Below are 14514 nucleotides of genomic sequence, written 5' to 3' on the forward strand. Positions count from 1 at the left end.
ACCTTCAGCTGCTCCCTTTCTCATCAGTCACAAAACCAAGCCAACCAAGTCCAGCTGCCCCTAACAATGCATCAGTGGGAGAAGGTTACATGAGAAGGACAAGATGAAGGCAACTTCTTTCTTCCCTAAAATGAGGCTAAAGAGAGTTCCACATTTCTGGCCAAGGTTATTTCTGCTTCAGATTTTCAGAGGGAAAAGATGCAAAACTCCACCTGATGCTCAGTGATTCCCAGAGAAAGCAACTGGCTGGTCTTCTTAGTGTGCCAGTTTTCTACCACTTACACGAGGTCTCTGGAGTGTGAATCACGGAAATAGAAAGTAGAATGGTTGGCACCAAGGGCTAGGGGAGGGAGAAAAGGGTTGTTAATAGATACAGACTTTTACTGTTGCAAGATGAGAAAGTTCTGAAACTTAGAGCAGAAAGTTGGGAGCTGAAGGAGGGAGAAAAGGGTTAACAGATCTGGACTTCTACTGTTGCAAGATGAGAAAGTTCTGAAATCTGTTGCATGAAAATGTGAATATATGTAACTACTGGACTGTACACTTAAAAAATACTGTACACTTAAGATGACAGATTTTATGGGTTTTTTTTTTACAATTAAAATAGAAAATTTTTAAAAGGAAAGAAAAAAAGTAAAAAATCAACCACTAGATGGCATAATAATCATATAGAAATGTAACCTCAAACACTCAAGAGTTTCTTATTGTGGCTAATGTGCTATGGATTTATTTCTGTCATGTATTTTCTGACAAAAAAAGTTTTCCACATTAATACAGTTTATACTCTAAATACCATAAAAATTTTAAACTTTTTTTTTCTTTTAAAGATTTTATTTATTTATTTATTTATTTGACAGGCAGAGATCACAAGGAGGCAGAGAGGCAGGCAGAGAGAGACAGAGGGAAGCAGGCTCCCTGCTGAGCAGAGAACCTGATGCGGGACTCGATCCCAGGACCCCGAGATCATGACCTGAGCCAAAGGCAACGGTTTAACCCACTGAGCCACCCAGGTGCCCCAATACCATCAAAATTTTAAAGCCAGAAGGGAACTGGCCTAATATTTTCACCACTTTGAATGCTATTGAAGTTATTGTGCTTATATTTTTTATCTTATCAAAAAATTTAAAAACTTGCTTTGCATTGGATTTTTTTACTTCTCTTTTAATGCTGGCCTCATTTTTAAAAACTAGTATAATCCCCCACAGTGTTAAGTTGTATAAATATGTAAAATTTCTCTCTCCTTTAATCTGGCTAACTTTTCTAAGGTCTAATTTAATAAAAAAGGTAATCTATAATAGGAAGGCTTTTGGTTGTCATATCATATCATGATCCAGTCTCCCTAAGAGATAGTCTGGATCTCTCTGTATATTCAAAACTCGGCAGAGTGGCTGGTATACAGCAGACATCTAATAACTGGCCAATGATGACAGTGATTCATCCATTAAAGCATTTCCTAAAAGGCTATGTTTTGGTCCTACTCCAAGTGGATCAAAACATGAGTCCAGAGCTCACAGAGCTCCTATTCGAGCAGAGGAAACAGAGGAAACAGACGACTCACTGCATCCAGTGGGACAGTGTGGGGGCCATGACAGAGAAACCCGAAAGGGCTTTGGAAGCACCAAGGGGGAAGTGATTCATTCTGCCTGCACATCAGAAGACTTCAGAGAGGAAGTGCCACTGAACAAGGCCTTGTCATGTGAGCAGGACATTGTGGGCAAGAGAAGAGAGGAAGAGGCAAGAAGAGCCCAGGGGATCATGGCTGGATGAGGGGGAGTCCAAGATGACTGGAGTCCAGGAGAAGTGGTAAAGTTGAGAGAAGTATAAATGAAGTTTAACACGTACACCACTGAAGTTCAGTCTTCGTCCTGTCAGTTGGTGGTTCTCCCACCCTACCTAGAAAGAATGCCCAGCTATTCCCTTCCTCAGTATGTTAAGGCACAGAAATATTTTTAAGAAACACTGCCAAAGGCACTGGACACTAACAAAGGTTTTAAAACAGAAACTCTCACACTAGGGAATGAGAAGCATACTCTTCGCACGTATTACACATAGCTTCATCAATTCTACCATAGCCCCTCTTCTGAAGGGAACACCACAAAGTTTCTCATGAAATTTTTAGCCCCTCAACCTTGTTCATATACATTCTTGGGCCTTAAAAATACTGTCCTTTTGATTATCTTCCTTCTGATCTGTTCATCAATGAACACAACCAGAATAATTACTCTAGAACATGATGCTTTTACCAAAACATTCTACCAGTTAGGAATCTACTGGCCTCTCTGACCTTCGCATGGGCCTCTAAAAACCAGCCCTACCCTTATTCTCTGTAATTCAGACCACCTGTTTCAACCAGGTCAGTCTCTCTAATGCTCTGTCAACAAGGAACATTTCCGATCATTTTTAACTATTTTTAACTATTTTTTTCTGCCTAGAATGAAAGGAATTTTTCTTCAAGCCAAGTCATAAACTCCCTGCCTGGTCTAGTCCAACCTTAATTATGCAATGGAACTTCTTACTGACAAGTTGAACTTTCTAAATGAATGAATCTCAACTCATCCAACTGAACACCTTGGGCGATGCCTTGTTTTCTCTTTTTATCCAAGATGTTATCCTTACCTTCCCAGCTAGAGTCCTTAAAGATGGCATGTTTCTATGCCCTACTCTACAGCAGTAGCTCTTTTTAAAATGCTCACTCTTCTGACTGAAAATAAATTGCTGTGAGGGTGGTTATACACTTCCAGGCAATACCACTGATGAGAGCCTGGGTCAGAGTGAGAGCAGAAATACCTAATGTGCAGGCCAGATCCTAACATCTAAACACAATCTGCACTTCCAAGCTATAAAAGAGAGGCCATACGCACCAAATCAAAAGCACATCAATACTGAGTTACATGTACTACAGGGATAAATAAAGAATTGTCACTAATTTCCAAATGTAGTTGATCTGGCAGAGGACACATTAAAACCATACACAGAAAGTAAAACAAGGACTAAGAAATAAAAATATATGGCCACAGACAATCACTTCCTAAAACACATGACTCAGTTTTAAATTTCTCCCCCTCTGGGACAAAACCCGGCTTCCTACAAAGACCAGAATATCCCTTTTCAATGACCTTAAACACTTGTCTACTTCTAAGAAGCGGAACTGAAAGTAAATGACACTGTAAACCACAGTTTGTGAAAGCCATGAATGGGATTCCCTTCTGCAAGGATGGCACACAACCCCAGCCCAGAGTGGGAAGCAGCTGCTATGGTGTTCTCACCCATGGCCACTGGTATGTCTGTCCAGTTCAAGGCACATTTCTGTGTGCAGATCCCCTCCTCATTGAGCACCACGGTGAGATCATCCTGGCCCACGGCCACTTTTCCATCTGCCAGAGGTGCAACTAATGGCTCCAGCTGTTTTCCTGTTGGAAAGAGCTCTTTGATGGACCCTTTTCCATCCACCTATAGGAAGACACAAAGTGAGTCAACCAGCATTCTCTCACCAGAGGAGTGAACATGGCCTAAAAAATCCAAATAAAACCCTGAGCCTAGAGAAGCCAATAATATTCCTTGTTTGGCATAAGGAAATATTATAGAGTTTGTTATGGCAAATTTTGTCATCACAACATAGAACCAGTTCTCTTTTTCTCTAACACAGAGACAAGCATCTAGGCCGGCAACTAACAATGTCAAGTGCTGGTGAGGATGCAGAGCAACTGTAATTCTCATTTGCTGCTGGTGAGAATGCAAAATGGTACGGCCACTTTATTTGCTGGCTTCTTCTAAGGTGAAATATATACTTACCATCCAACCCAATAATCCCATTCCTTGGGCACTTGCTTAAGAAAAATGAAAACTTATGTTTACACCGAGACCTGTATGCAAGTGTTTATCACAGCTTTATTCATAATGGCTAAAAACTGGGAACAACTTTGTCCTTCAACTGATGAATGGATAAATGACCATAGTACATCCATACTATGGACCACTCACTACCCAGCCATAAAGAATATGATGACACACACAATACAGATGGATGTCAAATGCATTATGCTAAGTGGAAGAAGCCATATTCAAAAGGCTACATACTGTAGGATTCCATTTATATGACATTCTGGAAAAGGCAAAACTATAAGAGATGAAGAACAGATCAGTGATTACTAGAAGTTGGGGCATAGGAAGAGGGGTTGACTTCAAGGGGGCAGAATGAAGGCATTTTTTGGGTGATGGAACTGCTCTCAATCTTGATGATGGTGGTGGTTACGTGACTCTAACCATGTTAGAACCATACATCCAAAAGAATGAATTTTACTGTCTGATCTAAATGAGTAATTTTTGAATAGCTTGGGCCTAACCCAAGATTTCCCACCCTCAAAAGACTGTACCCTCAAGAAGAGCAAAGGTAGTCAGAGTAATGAGAGCCTACCCTCCAGCTTCTGGCTCTGTATCCCCAGCCCTCAGACTTCTTTCAGCACCCACAGGCCTAGCTGTTACTCTGTGCATCCATCAGCTGGATAGGGGTGACTCCTCTACCAGTTTGCAACTCTGAGGCTGATCAAATCAGGACATTCCAACAATGTAAATATGGAACAAATATATTAACTAGATAAATAATGAAGAGCTAACACAGTGGGTGGTAGGGAAGTGGGGAGAAATAGAGATGGGGGAGAAAGGCTTCTAGAACTGCCAAGTCTAGAATATGAGAGGGGTAAGAAATTTGGATTATGCTATGAAATGCATCGTACATCAACCTATTCTACATACAGTACGCATAACGGAGGAAAAAAAACCAATGTCATGGATATTTACCACTTAGGTTCAGAAAAAGAGATTACAAAACAATGTATATAACATGCTATTTTTGTAAAAAGGTGGAAGCTCATCTAACCAAAAGGTTAACAGTGTCATTTCTGAGTGAAGGATTTATGGGTGATTTGTACATCCTTTATCTGGCTTACCTATATTTCCTTATTTTTTATATTAACATATGTGGCTTTTGAAATAAAAATAAATAAATTTTTAAAATAACTATACTAAAAGGCTTGAAAGTGCAGAAATCTCAAAATCTTAAAAATACATAAGTTAATACTAAAATTAGTTTATAAGGTGCATTAAAGCCTTAAGATGACAGTCCTTGGTAATGCTATTGAACGGAGGCAAGGAGCCCTAATTTTCTGTTCCAATAATTAGATACACGATGTGGATAATTCATTATGTAGAGAGTTGATGCTGCCTGGCATCAGACATCTATTTGTAGAGATGCTGAGAAGCATAAAAAAATAGCCAAACATACAAACACAAACCCTGTTATGCCAAAACACTACTTAAGGCAGTCTCTTGACCTGTAGTTCAAAAACACACGATCCTCTCCCCCAGGTAAATATATGCAAAAGAATAAGTTTTACCCTTATTAGGTAGTAGTCTCTCTTGAAACCCACACAGATAGAATTTTCACACCAGGCCATGGACTTGGGCACATCTGGTACGCTAAAGTCCCCCTGAAGAAAGAGACCAAGAGTTCAAATGGAAAGACATTAAAAGAAAAAACAAAACAAAACAAAAAACTGTGACTTTCCTGTTATTCTACCCCACCTCTTCAAAATCGCCATCACCCTCATCTAAGCACAAGTCTGTAAGCTCAAGGCTGGGAAACCACTTGTGACAAAAATTTAATTCACCCATGAACTGGATGACTAGACGCCTTTAGAAAAGGTGAAACCCACTTTGAAATAAACCAATCCATATAAGAGCTGCAGAACTGGATGGCCACTGCCTCTGAAGACTAGGAGACTCTGATGAGCGGCCGTGGATAGGTTCCCGCATACTCACGGTAGAGCCTTCATGCGGAGAGAACTCCAAGACCAGAGCCCTGACCTTCAGTTTTACTGAACAGGAAGCCTTTCAAGCTGTGAGTCAACACAGACCAGGGAACAGGGACTTCACCTGCAATTCATGGAATTCCCTGTCCTTCCAGAAGTAGAGCTGGAGCTTCTTTTTCACAGCGACACACATCCGCAGCACCTCCTCACCGGTCTCTGTGTGCTGGGAAGAGACACCCAGGACAAATGAGGTGGTGTATGTGATGCCTCTGTAACTAGGTGACAGCTAAATTCGAGATTTTCTGCCTTGAAATGGCTACTAATCTGAAAATCCCCTGTAATATAAAGTCCCCCTGCCAGACAAACTGAGTGGAAGAACACCATTTTTTTTCTAAGATGTTCTTAGAAACAATAGGCTGAGGAGCACTTCCCCTCCAAGGGCTGCCAGCTAAAGACCCCAACCCTGGCAAATCTCTCGGACATTCATAATTCACACAGGAAAAGCCCAGGGAAGGCCTTCACCTATGTATCTGCTTACTCCTTTTTTTCTTTTTTTTTTTTTTTTTTTTTAAGATTACCGTTGTAATCATTTTTTTTTTTTTTGTTTTTTTTTTTGAAGATTTTATTTATTCGACAGAGAGAGATCACAAGTAGGCAGAGAGGCAGGCAGAGAGAGAGAGAGAGGAGGAAGCAGGCTCCCCAACAAGGAGAGAGCCCGATGCGGGGCTCGATCCCAGGACACTGGAATCATGACCTGAGCCGAAGGCAGAGGCTTTAACCCTCTGAGCCACCCAGGCGCCCCATCCTTTTTTTCTTAAATGTTTGTCCACTCATGGCTGTCAGTACATGCTGGTCAGGGATCAGCATGTGTCAGCAACCACTTTCAATCCTTTAAGGAGGGAGGAGAAAAGAAATGTCTAAGCATAAAACAATGCAGGGTCAATGTAGACCACAAAGACTAAAAAGTGATCAAAGCTGAGTAGAAGGGTAAGGTAGATTCTTAATAATGTAAGGATTATGAATTGGCATAAGTAAGGAGAAATGTCTTTCCCAAAAGACCAAAAAACCCCTAAGACAAAGAATATAATCACCTGTTCAGAACAAGGTCAATTTAATGTCCCATGTTCATGATACCAGTAAGTCTGGATTTTCCCACTAATGATTTATCCATGGGCAAAGGCTTTTATCATGGGTTAGTTGCCTCCTGCCAAGACAGACGTCTGGTGCTCTAATTAGCACACACAGGGAACTCAAATGTTTCCCCTTCTGACCACAAACAAAGGGGGAAATTTCTCTAACACAATCCAAAATCAAACACTTTCTCTGGAGTCTCTGCTGGGTTGGTATATCAATGTTATTCTTCCCACCTAATGGTAGGAATATTAAGAAAGACCGTATTTATTAAAACACGAAGTCAATTTTCATCTTGCCTACACTTACCTGGAGGTCACATGTGAACAGTGAGGCTCCCTTTGCCTTTGAAACCGTAGTGATTTGTTGAAATGTCAATAGGTCATGGACATAAATGTTATTTTCTGTTTGGAAGGAGGTATAACAACAGTATAAATTATCACAATTCTCTACACACAAAAGTAACTAACAATGAGAAGAACCAATTGGCAAGTGTTGGTTGAAGATGTATCTTTGGTTTCACTAACAATGATTTATTCCAGTCTGTTATCAGAATTACATGACAAAATGATAGAGGTCACTTTTGTGCCTTTAAATTTGGGCTGCTTATGCAGAAGAGCTCTTTTGCTACCAAAGCATTCTCACACTCTGTCTTTCTCAAGTCTGGAAATTTGTGATGCAATATTTGTGCAAGAACAGGCTTTCAAAACTACTTCCATTGGAAGCCTCAGTAAAGAAAGGAAAGCCTCTGTGGATTTGGTACAATCCCATGGCAAGGATTTCTTTACTAGCAAAGCAAGCAAAATAATTTCACTTGGGCCTCCTATCTAGTTTTACTCATGAAGGTTTAGTTACTTTATTTCTCCCTCCACCTACAAACTAAGTTTAAAATGATTCCACCATTTGGGCCCTGGGCTGAACAGTACAAAGCATGAGTCAAGTTTCTAGTCCTCGGTTTGTTAAGAAAAGGCCTCGCTGGCTGCCTTCACTTGAGTCTATGGCTTTTCTTTTCTTTTCTTTTCTTTTTAAGATTTTATTTATTTATTTGACAGACAGAAATCACAAGTAGGCAGAGAGGCAGTTAGAGAGAGAGGGAGAAGCAGACTCCCTGCTGAGCAGAGAGCCCGATGTGGGGCTCAATCCCAGGGCCCTGGGATCATGACCTGAGCTGAAGGCAGAGGCTTTAATCCACTGAGCCACCCAGGCTCCCCGAGTCTATGGCTTTTCTACCAAGGCCTGAATAGTCTGGTCTTGATCTGTTTCTCCCTATCTCTTGCCACTGTGCCACTCTCTACCATACATCCTAAATTGGCCAGACCGCAAGGCCTCTGCTTAAAATGCTCTCCCTTCCCCTCTCTTCCTGCCAAAATCCTAATCATCCACTAGAAGATGTTGTCCTTCCCTTACTAAGATCCACCACATTTTTAATAAATTTCTATTGTTAACTTACCACACTGTATCAAGATTACTTTCTGTCATTTCAGTCTTCACAATCAGAACATAAATCTCAAAGATAGAAACCATGTCTAATTCAATTTGGTATCTCCAATGCCTAGAACAGGGCTCAATGAGCATCTGCCCAATGAATGAATGACATTTCTTGGAGAGCAGAGCTCAAGTTTATGAGGGATACTCTTGCCTTTAATACCCATGTACCCTGCCATGTCTGGTTTGGAACAGGTCAGTTTCAACATCTGTCAAATTAAGCATGAAAGAGTGGTTAATCAAGTCATAGCTTTTGGTTTTTGACACAGGCAATACAACTGCAACTCCTTTTCTTACCTAACAAGCTGACCAGAATCTTAAACTGGGAAACCACATGGATCTGGAAAAGAACAAATCATTAGACTCAATTAAACATTTCCAACAAGGCTTAACAAATGTTCACTTAAGAACAGTACTAAAGAGGGAATAAAAGAGTCTAGGCCAATGACAGGGATCTGATGGATATTTATGTGTAATTGCAATTTCTGCTCATTATTGAGGATCTCAGACACATGACAGATGAACTCAGATCCCTAATAAGTGGGAGAACAGACAGCACAGAATTCAGAGTTCGTAAGCAATGTTATCAAAGTTCTAGCTTTGACAGGGTCTCACGAAGTCAAACATTCTTGAAATGACCATCATCACTGCCTACCTGCTGAATCTTTTTGGAGAAGTTTTTATTGGATTTCTCTAGTGTCACTTCAAACCTGTTGCAACCTATGGAAGAAACAAACATTCACAGTTCCAAACATGTAAAAACAACCACAACAAAAAATGCTGCTCCCATGGCTCTTCTATAGGAATCTAAAAATTCCTAATTCCTGGAAGCTGGAGATCTACACTAGATAGCTGTCTTCACTAAGTACAGGAAGCTGCCTTCAACTCCCATTTTAGAACAGAGGGTTTCATGTACCTTGACTTGGCATTAGCGGAAAGAATCATACCACAGAAGCTCACTGAAGCTGCCAAGGTACTTGTGGGTCTGAAGGTCTTATCCTACAAAAGAGCACCTTGGCTAAGTGCTTGTAAAAGTAACAGTCAAATGTAAGAGCCCAAACAATGAAACCCAGCCCGAAACATCCTTAGATCTAGACCAACAAAAGCCCAGCAGCTACCCTACATCCTGCTTCACCGGGCAGAGCAAACACTCAACACCATCCCCCTCAGCTAAAGTAACCGAGTGCGTCTACCCTTACTGCTGCTCTCAGGAGATGCCATATCGGTTGGCACATTACAAAAAGGGAAGAAAGTTACAGACCATAAAAACATGATGCCAGCCTCGTGGGGATGACAAAAACAGTCAGCCTCAAAAGTCACCAAAAGGTCAAAAAGAGAATAATTATCACAATAATTATAGCAGCTATCGCAAACTGAGCATATATAAGTTTAAATATATATATATATAAATATAATTATATATATGCACACATATATATAAATATCCTCACAACTACCCCCAAGGAGTAGATATTATTCCAATTTCATATGTGAGGGACCTGACAGGTCATGCACTTAGGTAGCAGTGGGTGAAAGATGGCCCAGAAGCAAACTCAGGGCTGACTGTAAAGCCCAGGTTCTGAGCCAATCCCCTGCCACCTGCCTCCCAACTGTTCACACAGCTGACCCCAAGCTGTTCTCCACAGCTAGTGGGGTCCATGGCCCCAAAAACGGTGGAGCATCTACAAGGCAGCCACAAGTGCCCATGCCACCAAAGCTGGTCTTACTTCTTCCACCTGTCCCTCAGCAGAGGAGATGAAAGGGCTCGGGAGTTGTGGGAGATTCATAAACATGTCCTGTATTCTACCATTACATTTCATGAGAAAAAAAAATTCAGCCACTTCCTGCTTGGTAACTAGTTCTATATTTGAAAAGGGCTTTATTATTACTTCCAACGATTCTCTTCATAAGCTGAATTACCTAAGACTGAGATTCTCAAACTTTGTGGCCTCAAGACACCTTCACAGCCTTAAAATTTGAGAATCCCAAAACTTTAACATGGGTCGTAGTTATCAATGTATACTAGGGTGGAAATTAAGACCGAGAAATTTTAAAAATCTGTATTTATTAACTTATTTTTAAATATTAGTAATAAGCCCATTACATGTTAGCATAAATAACATTTTAATGAATAACTATTTTTCCAAATTACAAATATTTTGTAATTCTCTTTTAAATGTCTGGGTTAATAGAACATGGTGGACTCTCACATCTGCTTCTGTACTATTTTGATACACTGCTTTGATTGAAGGAGATGACAAAAATCTGTCCTCACATGGACACAGAACTGGAAAATGGAGGAATATTTTTTCATGGGGTGCCTGGGTGGCTCAGTCGGTTAATCATTTGCTTTGGCTCAGGTCATGATCCCAGGGTCCTAGGATAGAGTCTTGCATTGGGCTCCCTGCTTAGTGAGGAGCCTGTCTCTCTCTCTCTGCTGCTCCCCCTGCTTGTGTGCTTGCTCTCTCTCTCTCTCTCTCTGTCAAATAAATAAAGTCTTTAAAATAATTTAATTAATAAAAAAATAAAGTTTTTTCAGATAATTGTCCATCTTCTTCTTTGATACCATACGAAAACTTGACAAATGGAGTTTCTAACAATGTGGAATCTGAAACCTATTAATGAAACTTCTTGTCAAATTGAAGTCAATTAGCTTATCTTACACGTTAATTAATTATTTGATTAAATTAATACTAGGCTCCACACCCAGCATGGAGCCCAACGTGGGGCTTGAACTCATGACCCTGAGATCAAGACCCAAGCTGAGCTCAAGAGTCAGACACTTAACTGACTAAGCCACCCAGGCACCCTCTGTCTTAGACTTTGAATGGATCTTTTTACTCATGAATGATTTAGAAACTTCATGCACTGGAAAATATTGTTCACTGAATCACACAGATTTTCCAAATGTTGGCATATTTTGTTATAGGACACATATATATATGTCCTATGTCATCATATTCATTATCACCTCCAATGTCATCAGAAAAGTACTGAGAAGCTGTCGAGTTCATGGTGTGGATATAATTTTTCCACAATTCTAATTTTCTACTGAAAGCCCTAGCCTGACTGTTAGCCACAGATACTTCCAGTTGTCTTCTTTGAAGTGACAGATTCCTTTGTTCAGTTTTTAAGAAAATATGCACCAAACACCCAAATGGTGTGCAAAACCATAGTCTGTCAGTCATTCTTTTAAACAACAATGATGCTTCATGAAAAAGTGGCCAGTTCAGTTCAGAACTCAAACAAGAACTTTTTCTCAAGGCAGTCACTGTGCTTCAAACCTTGGCACATGGTACTTCTTACTACATCAGAGATTATTAAAAAGAAGTATTGTCAAGGGGCACCTGGGTGGCTCAGTGGGTTAAAGCCACTGCCTTTGGCTCAGATCGTGGTCCCAGGGTCCTGGGATCGAGCCCTGCATCGGGCTCTCTGCTCAGCAGGGATCCTGCTTCCCTTCCTCTCTCTCTGCCTGCCTCTCTGCCTACCTGTGATCTCTGTCCGTCAAATAAATAAATAAAATCTTAAAAATGAAAAAAGAAATATTGTCAAAGATCAGGATATAATAAAATAATTTTATTGCCACACAAAGAACATCCTTAGATGAAAGTTGGTTTTAAAAAAAACAGAAACCGGGGCGCCTGGGTGGCTCAGTGGGTTAGAGTCTCTGCCTTCGGCTCGGGTCATGATCCCAGGGTCCTGGGATTGAGCCCCGCATTGGGCTCTCTCCTAGGTAGGGAGCCTTTTCCCTCCTCTCTCTCTCTGCTGGCCTCTCTGACTACTTGTGATCTCTGTCAAATAAATAAATAAAATCTTTTTAAAAATAAATAAAGAAAAAAATAAACCAGAAACCACAGTGAGAGCGAGCTGGAGAGCACCACAACTACAATGAGAACAGCAACATACCAACAAGCTCATTAACCACTGTCCTGAACTTATGCTAAGGGCCTGCAGTTCTAGCTACCATCAGTGCAGATGTCAATAAATGTCAGTGAGAAAATGGTGCAGTGGCACTGTGGACTTAGTTTTGACCTGGTAAACCTTCTAAAAGGATCCTGAGGACACCGTGGGGTCTACCAACCACACTTTGAGAACTGCTCTAAGGTGATGGCACTGATGTAAACCTGAAGCTGTTAAGATATTTGATATGAGCTCATTTAACACCTCTGTTTAAGAGAGGAGTAAAATGAGGCCTAGAAGCATTTCCGAGCTCAAAGAAATGACTAACATCTGATCTCAGGTACCCCTAATTCCAGTCTCTCCATGACACCTTATCACCCTCTCTCCTTCCTCAGAAAGACAGTCTGGTTGCAGCCTAATTTAGGTTTGGAATATCTCAAACTTAGGAACCAACTTAGTTCTATGGCTGATTCATAGAGGCCCAAGTCTATTTCTTTTTCGGGCCATAAATAGGCCAGAGCCGAGCCAGAACTGAACTGTTCTCTAAGGATACAGGGAGAAGTCAAGTTTCTAATCAGAGTCTGATTCCCAATTGTCTAAGGCAGGTCGCACTGCTACTCAAGTTACCTATGCAGAAATTGAGTCCCAGGAACGAATGTCTCAAAAGTCCCATGCTGAACCCATCACAGGGCATGAACAATCAGCACCAGGATTCCAAGTCATATTAGCACTAATATTATCAGTTTGAGACTACATTATGTTGAGAGTTACTCTTCTGGTCTACTTTTCAATTCCCTATCATTTATATAGAAATGACCTATCAAACAAATCACTTTATCATAGCATTTAGTATCTGAAGCTACAAAGAACTGCTCATCTGTTGGGGTAAAGAATATATATATATATTTTTTTAAGAGTTTATTTATTTATTTGACAGAGAGAGATCACAGTAGGAGAGAGGAAGGGAAGAGATCACAGAGATAGAGGAAGGAAAGCAGGCCCCCTGCTGAGCAGAGAGCCCGATGTGGGACTCGATCCCAGGACCCTGAGATCATGACCCGAGCCGAAGGCAGCGGCTTAACCCACTGAGCCACCCAGGCGCCCCTGGGGTAAAGAATATTAAGCTCTCTTATTTCCCTGTCCTGCACAGTATCTGAGCCTACAGTGGACAGTGAAATCATGGTTGTCAAATGCTGAATAAAATCCAAGGCAAGCTTAATTTTTAAATTATAGTCTAATAAGTGTCACAAAATAGAAATATTCTGGCCCTGAGAACTAGAAATTTATAGCAAGGGCAAGCAAAGTGCTGCCCTGGGGTCAAATTCAGCCCTTGACATGTCTTTATAAATAAAGTTTTGTTGGAACACAGCCATGCCACTCCTTTGCATATGGTCTATGGCTGTTTTTTGCTGAAATAGCAAAGTTGGTAGTCACAACAGAGATCTCAGTGCTTACGAAGCCTAAACTATTTATTTTTTGGCCCTTTCTGGGATAAGTTTACTGACCCCTGCTTTAAAGGAAAGCTGAAAAACTTAGAAATGAAATTTACCCTCTGCTGGTTTCTCTTCTGAACAGGTGCCTTCCTCTTCCCTACTCCACTGGTGATAGGTAGCAGAATACATCCCCCCAAATTATGCCCCCTCAAATTATTTTGAGCTGAAGGCAACTGGGAAGAAGCAGAAAAAGAAAGGCTCTCTCCCTTCCTCTAATTTGCCTAAAAACAGAACATACATTTATAAAGGTGTCCCTCCTCCCCTTTCTACCAAGGACAGCATTTAATCAGCAGAGATAGCTCTAGACCCTTATCAGCCTAGAGAGGACACCAGAACAATCTATTAACAAACTTTACTCATCCGTATTCCATTAGTTCCCCTATGTGTCTGCCTTTTAACAGTTTGCCATCCTAGAAACTCAAAGTCCTTTTCCTTTGTCTTACCACTTTTCTAAAAATTTGTTGTTCATTTGTTAAGATGTTATATAAGCCCAAATTCCAACCACAACCCCTTTGTGTTACCCATGTCTGAGTGCTCCCACGTGTATGTGTAATACATGTTAATACACTTGTCTTTCTCTTGTTAATCTCTCTTTTGTCAGTCCAATTTACATGTTCCCACCCAAGGAACCTAAAATGAGTAGACTGAAATTCCCCTCCACATGCCCTAGGAAGATGCCTTTTTTTCCCATGTTACCC

At 40.8% G+C, this 14514-nt stretch overlaps 1 protein-coding gene across 1 annotated transcript in view; it reads right to left on the bottom strand.

The window, feature by feature from the left end:
• VPS39 (VPS39 subunit of HOPS complex) overlaps nt 1-14514 on the bottom strand; it is a 47341-nt gene that overhangs the window by 24057 nt on the left and 8770 nt on the right. The window contains exons 3-8 of the mRNA XM_004751184.3: nt 9079-9143; nt 8721-8763; nt 7248-7342; nt 5932-6030; nt 5394-5486; nt 3267-3450 (exon numbers count right to left, since the gene is read on the bottom strand). Coding sequence (XP_004751241.1) covers nt 3267-3450; nt 5394-5486; nt 5932-6030; nt 7248-7342; nt 8721-8763; nt 9079-9143 — 579 coding nt within the window. The remainder of the gene's footprint in view (nt 1-3266; nt 3451-5393; nt 5487-5931; nt 6031-7247; nt 7343-8720; nt 8764-9078; nt 9144-14514) is intronic.

Source organism: Mustela putorius, unplaced genomic scaffold (genome assembly GCF_011764305.1).
Source record: "Mustela putorius furo isolate JIRA1106 unplaced genomic scaffold, ASM1176430v1.1 tig00003898_pilon_pilon_pilon, whole genome shotgun sequence".
Taxonomy (NCBI): domain Eukaryota; kingdom Metazoa; phylum Chordata; class Mammalia; order Carnivora; family Mustelidae; genus Mustela; species Mustela putorius.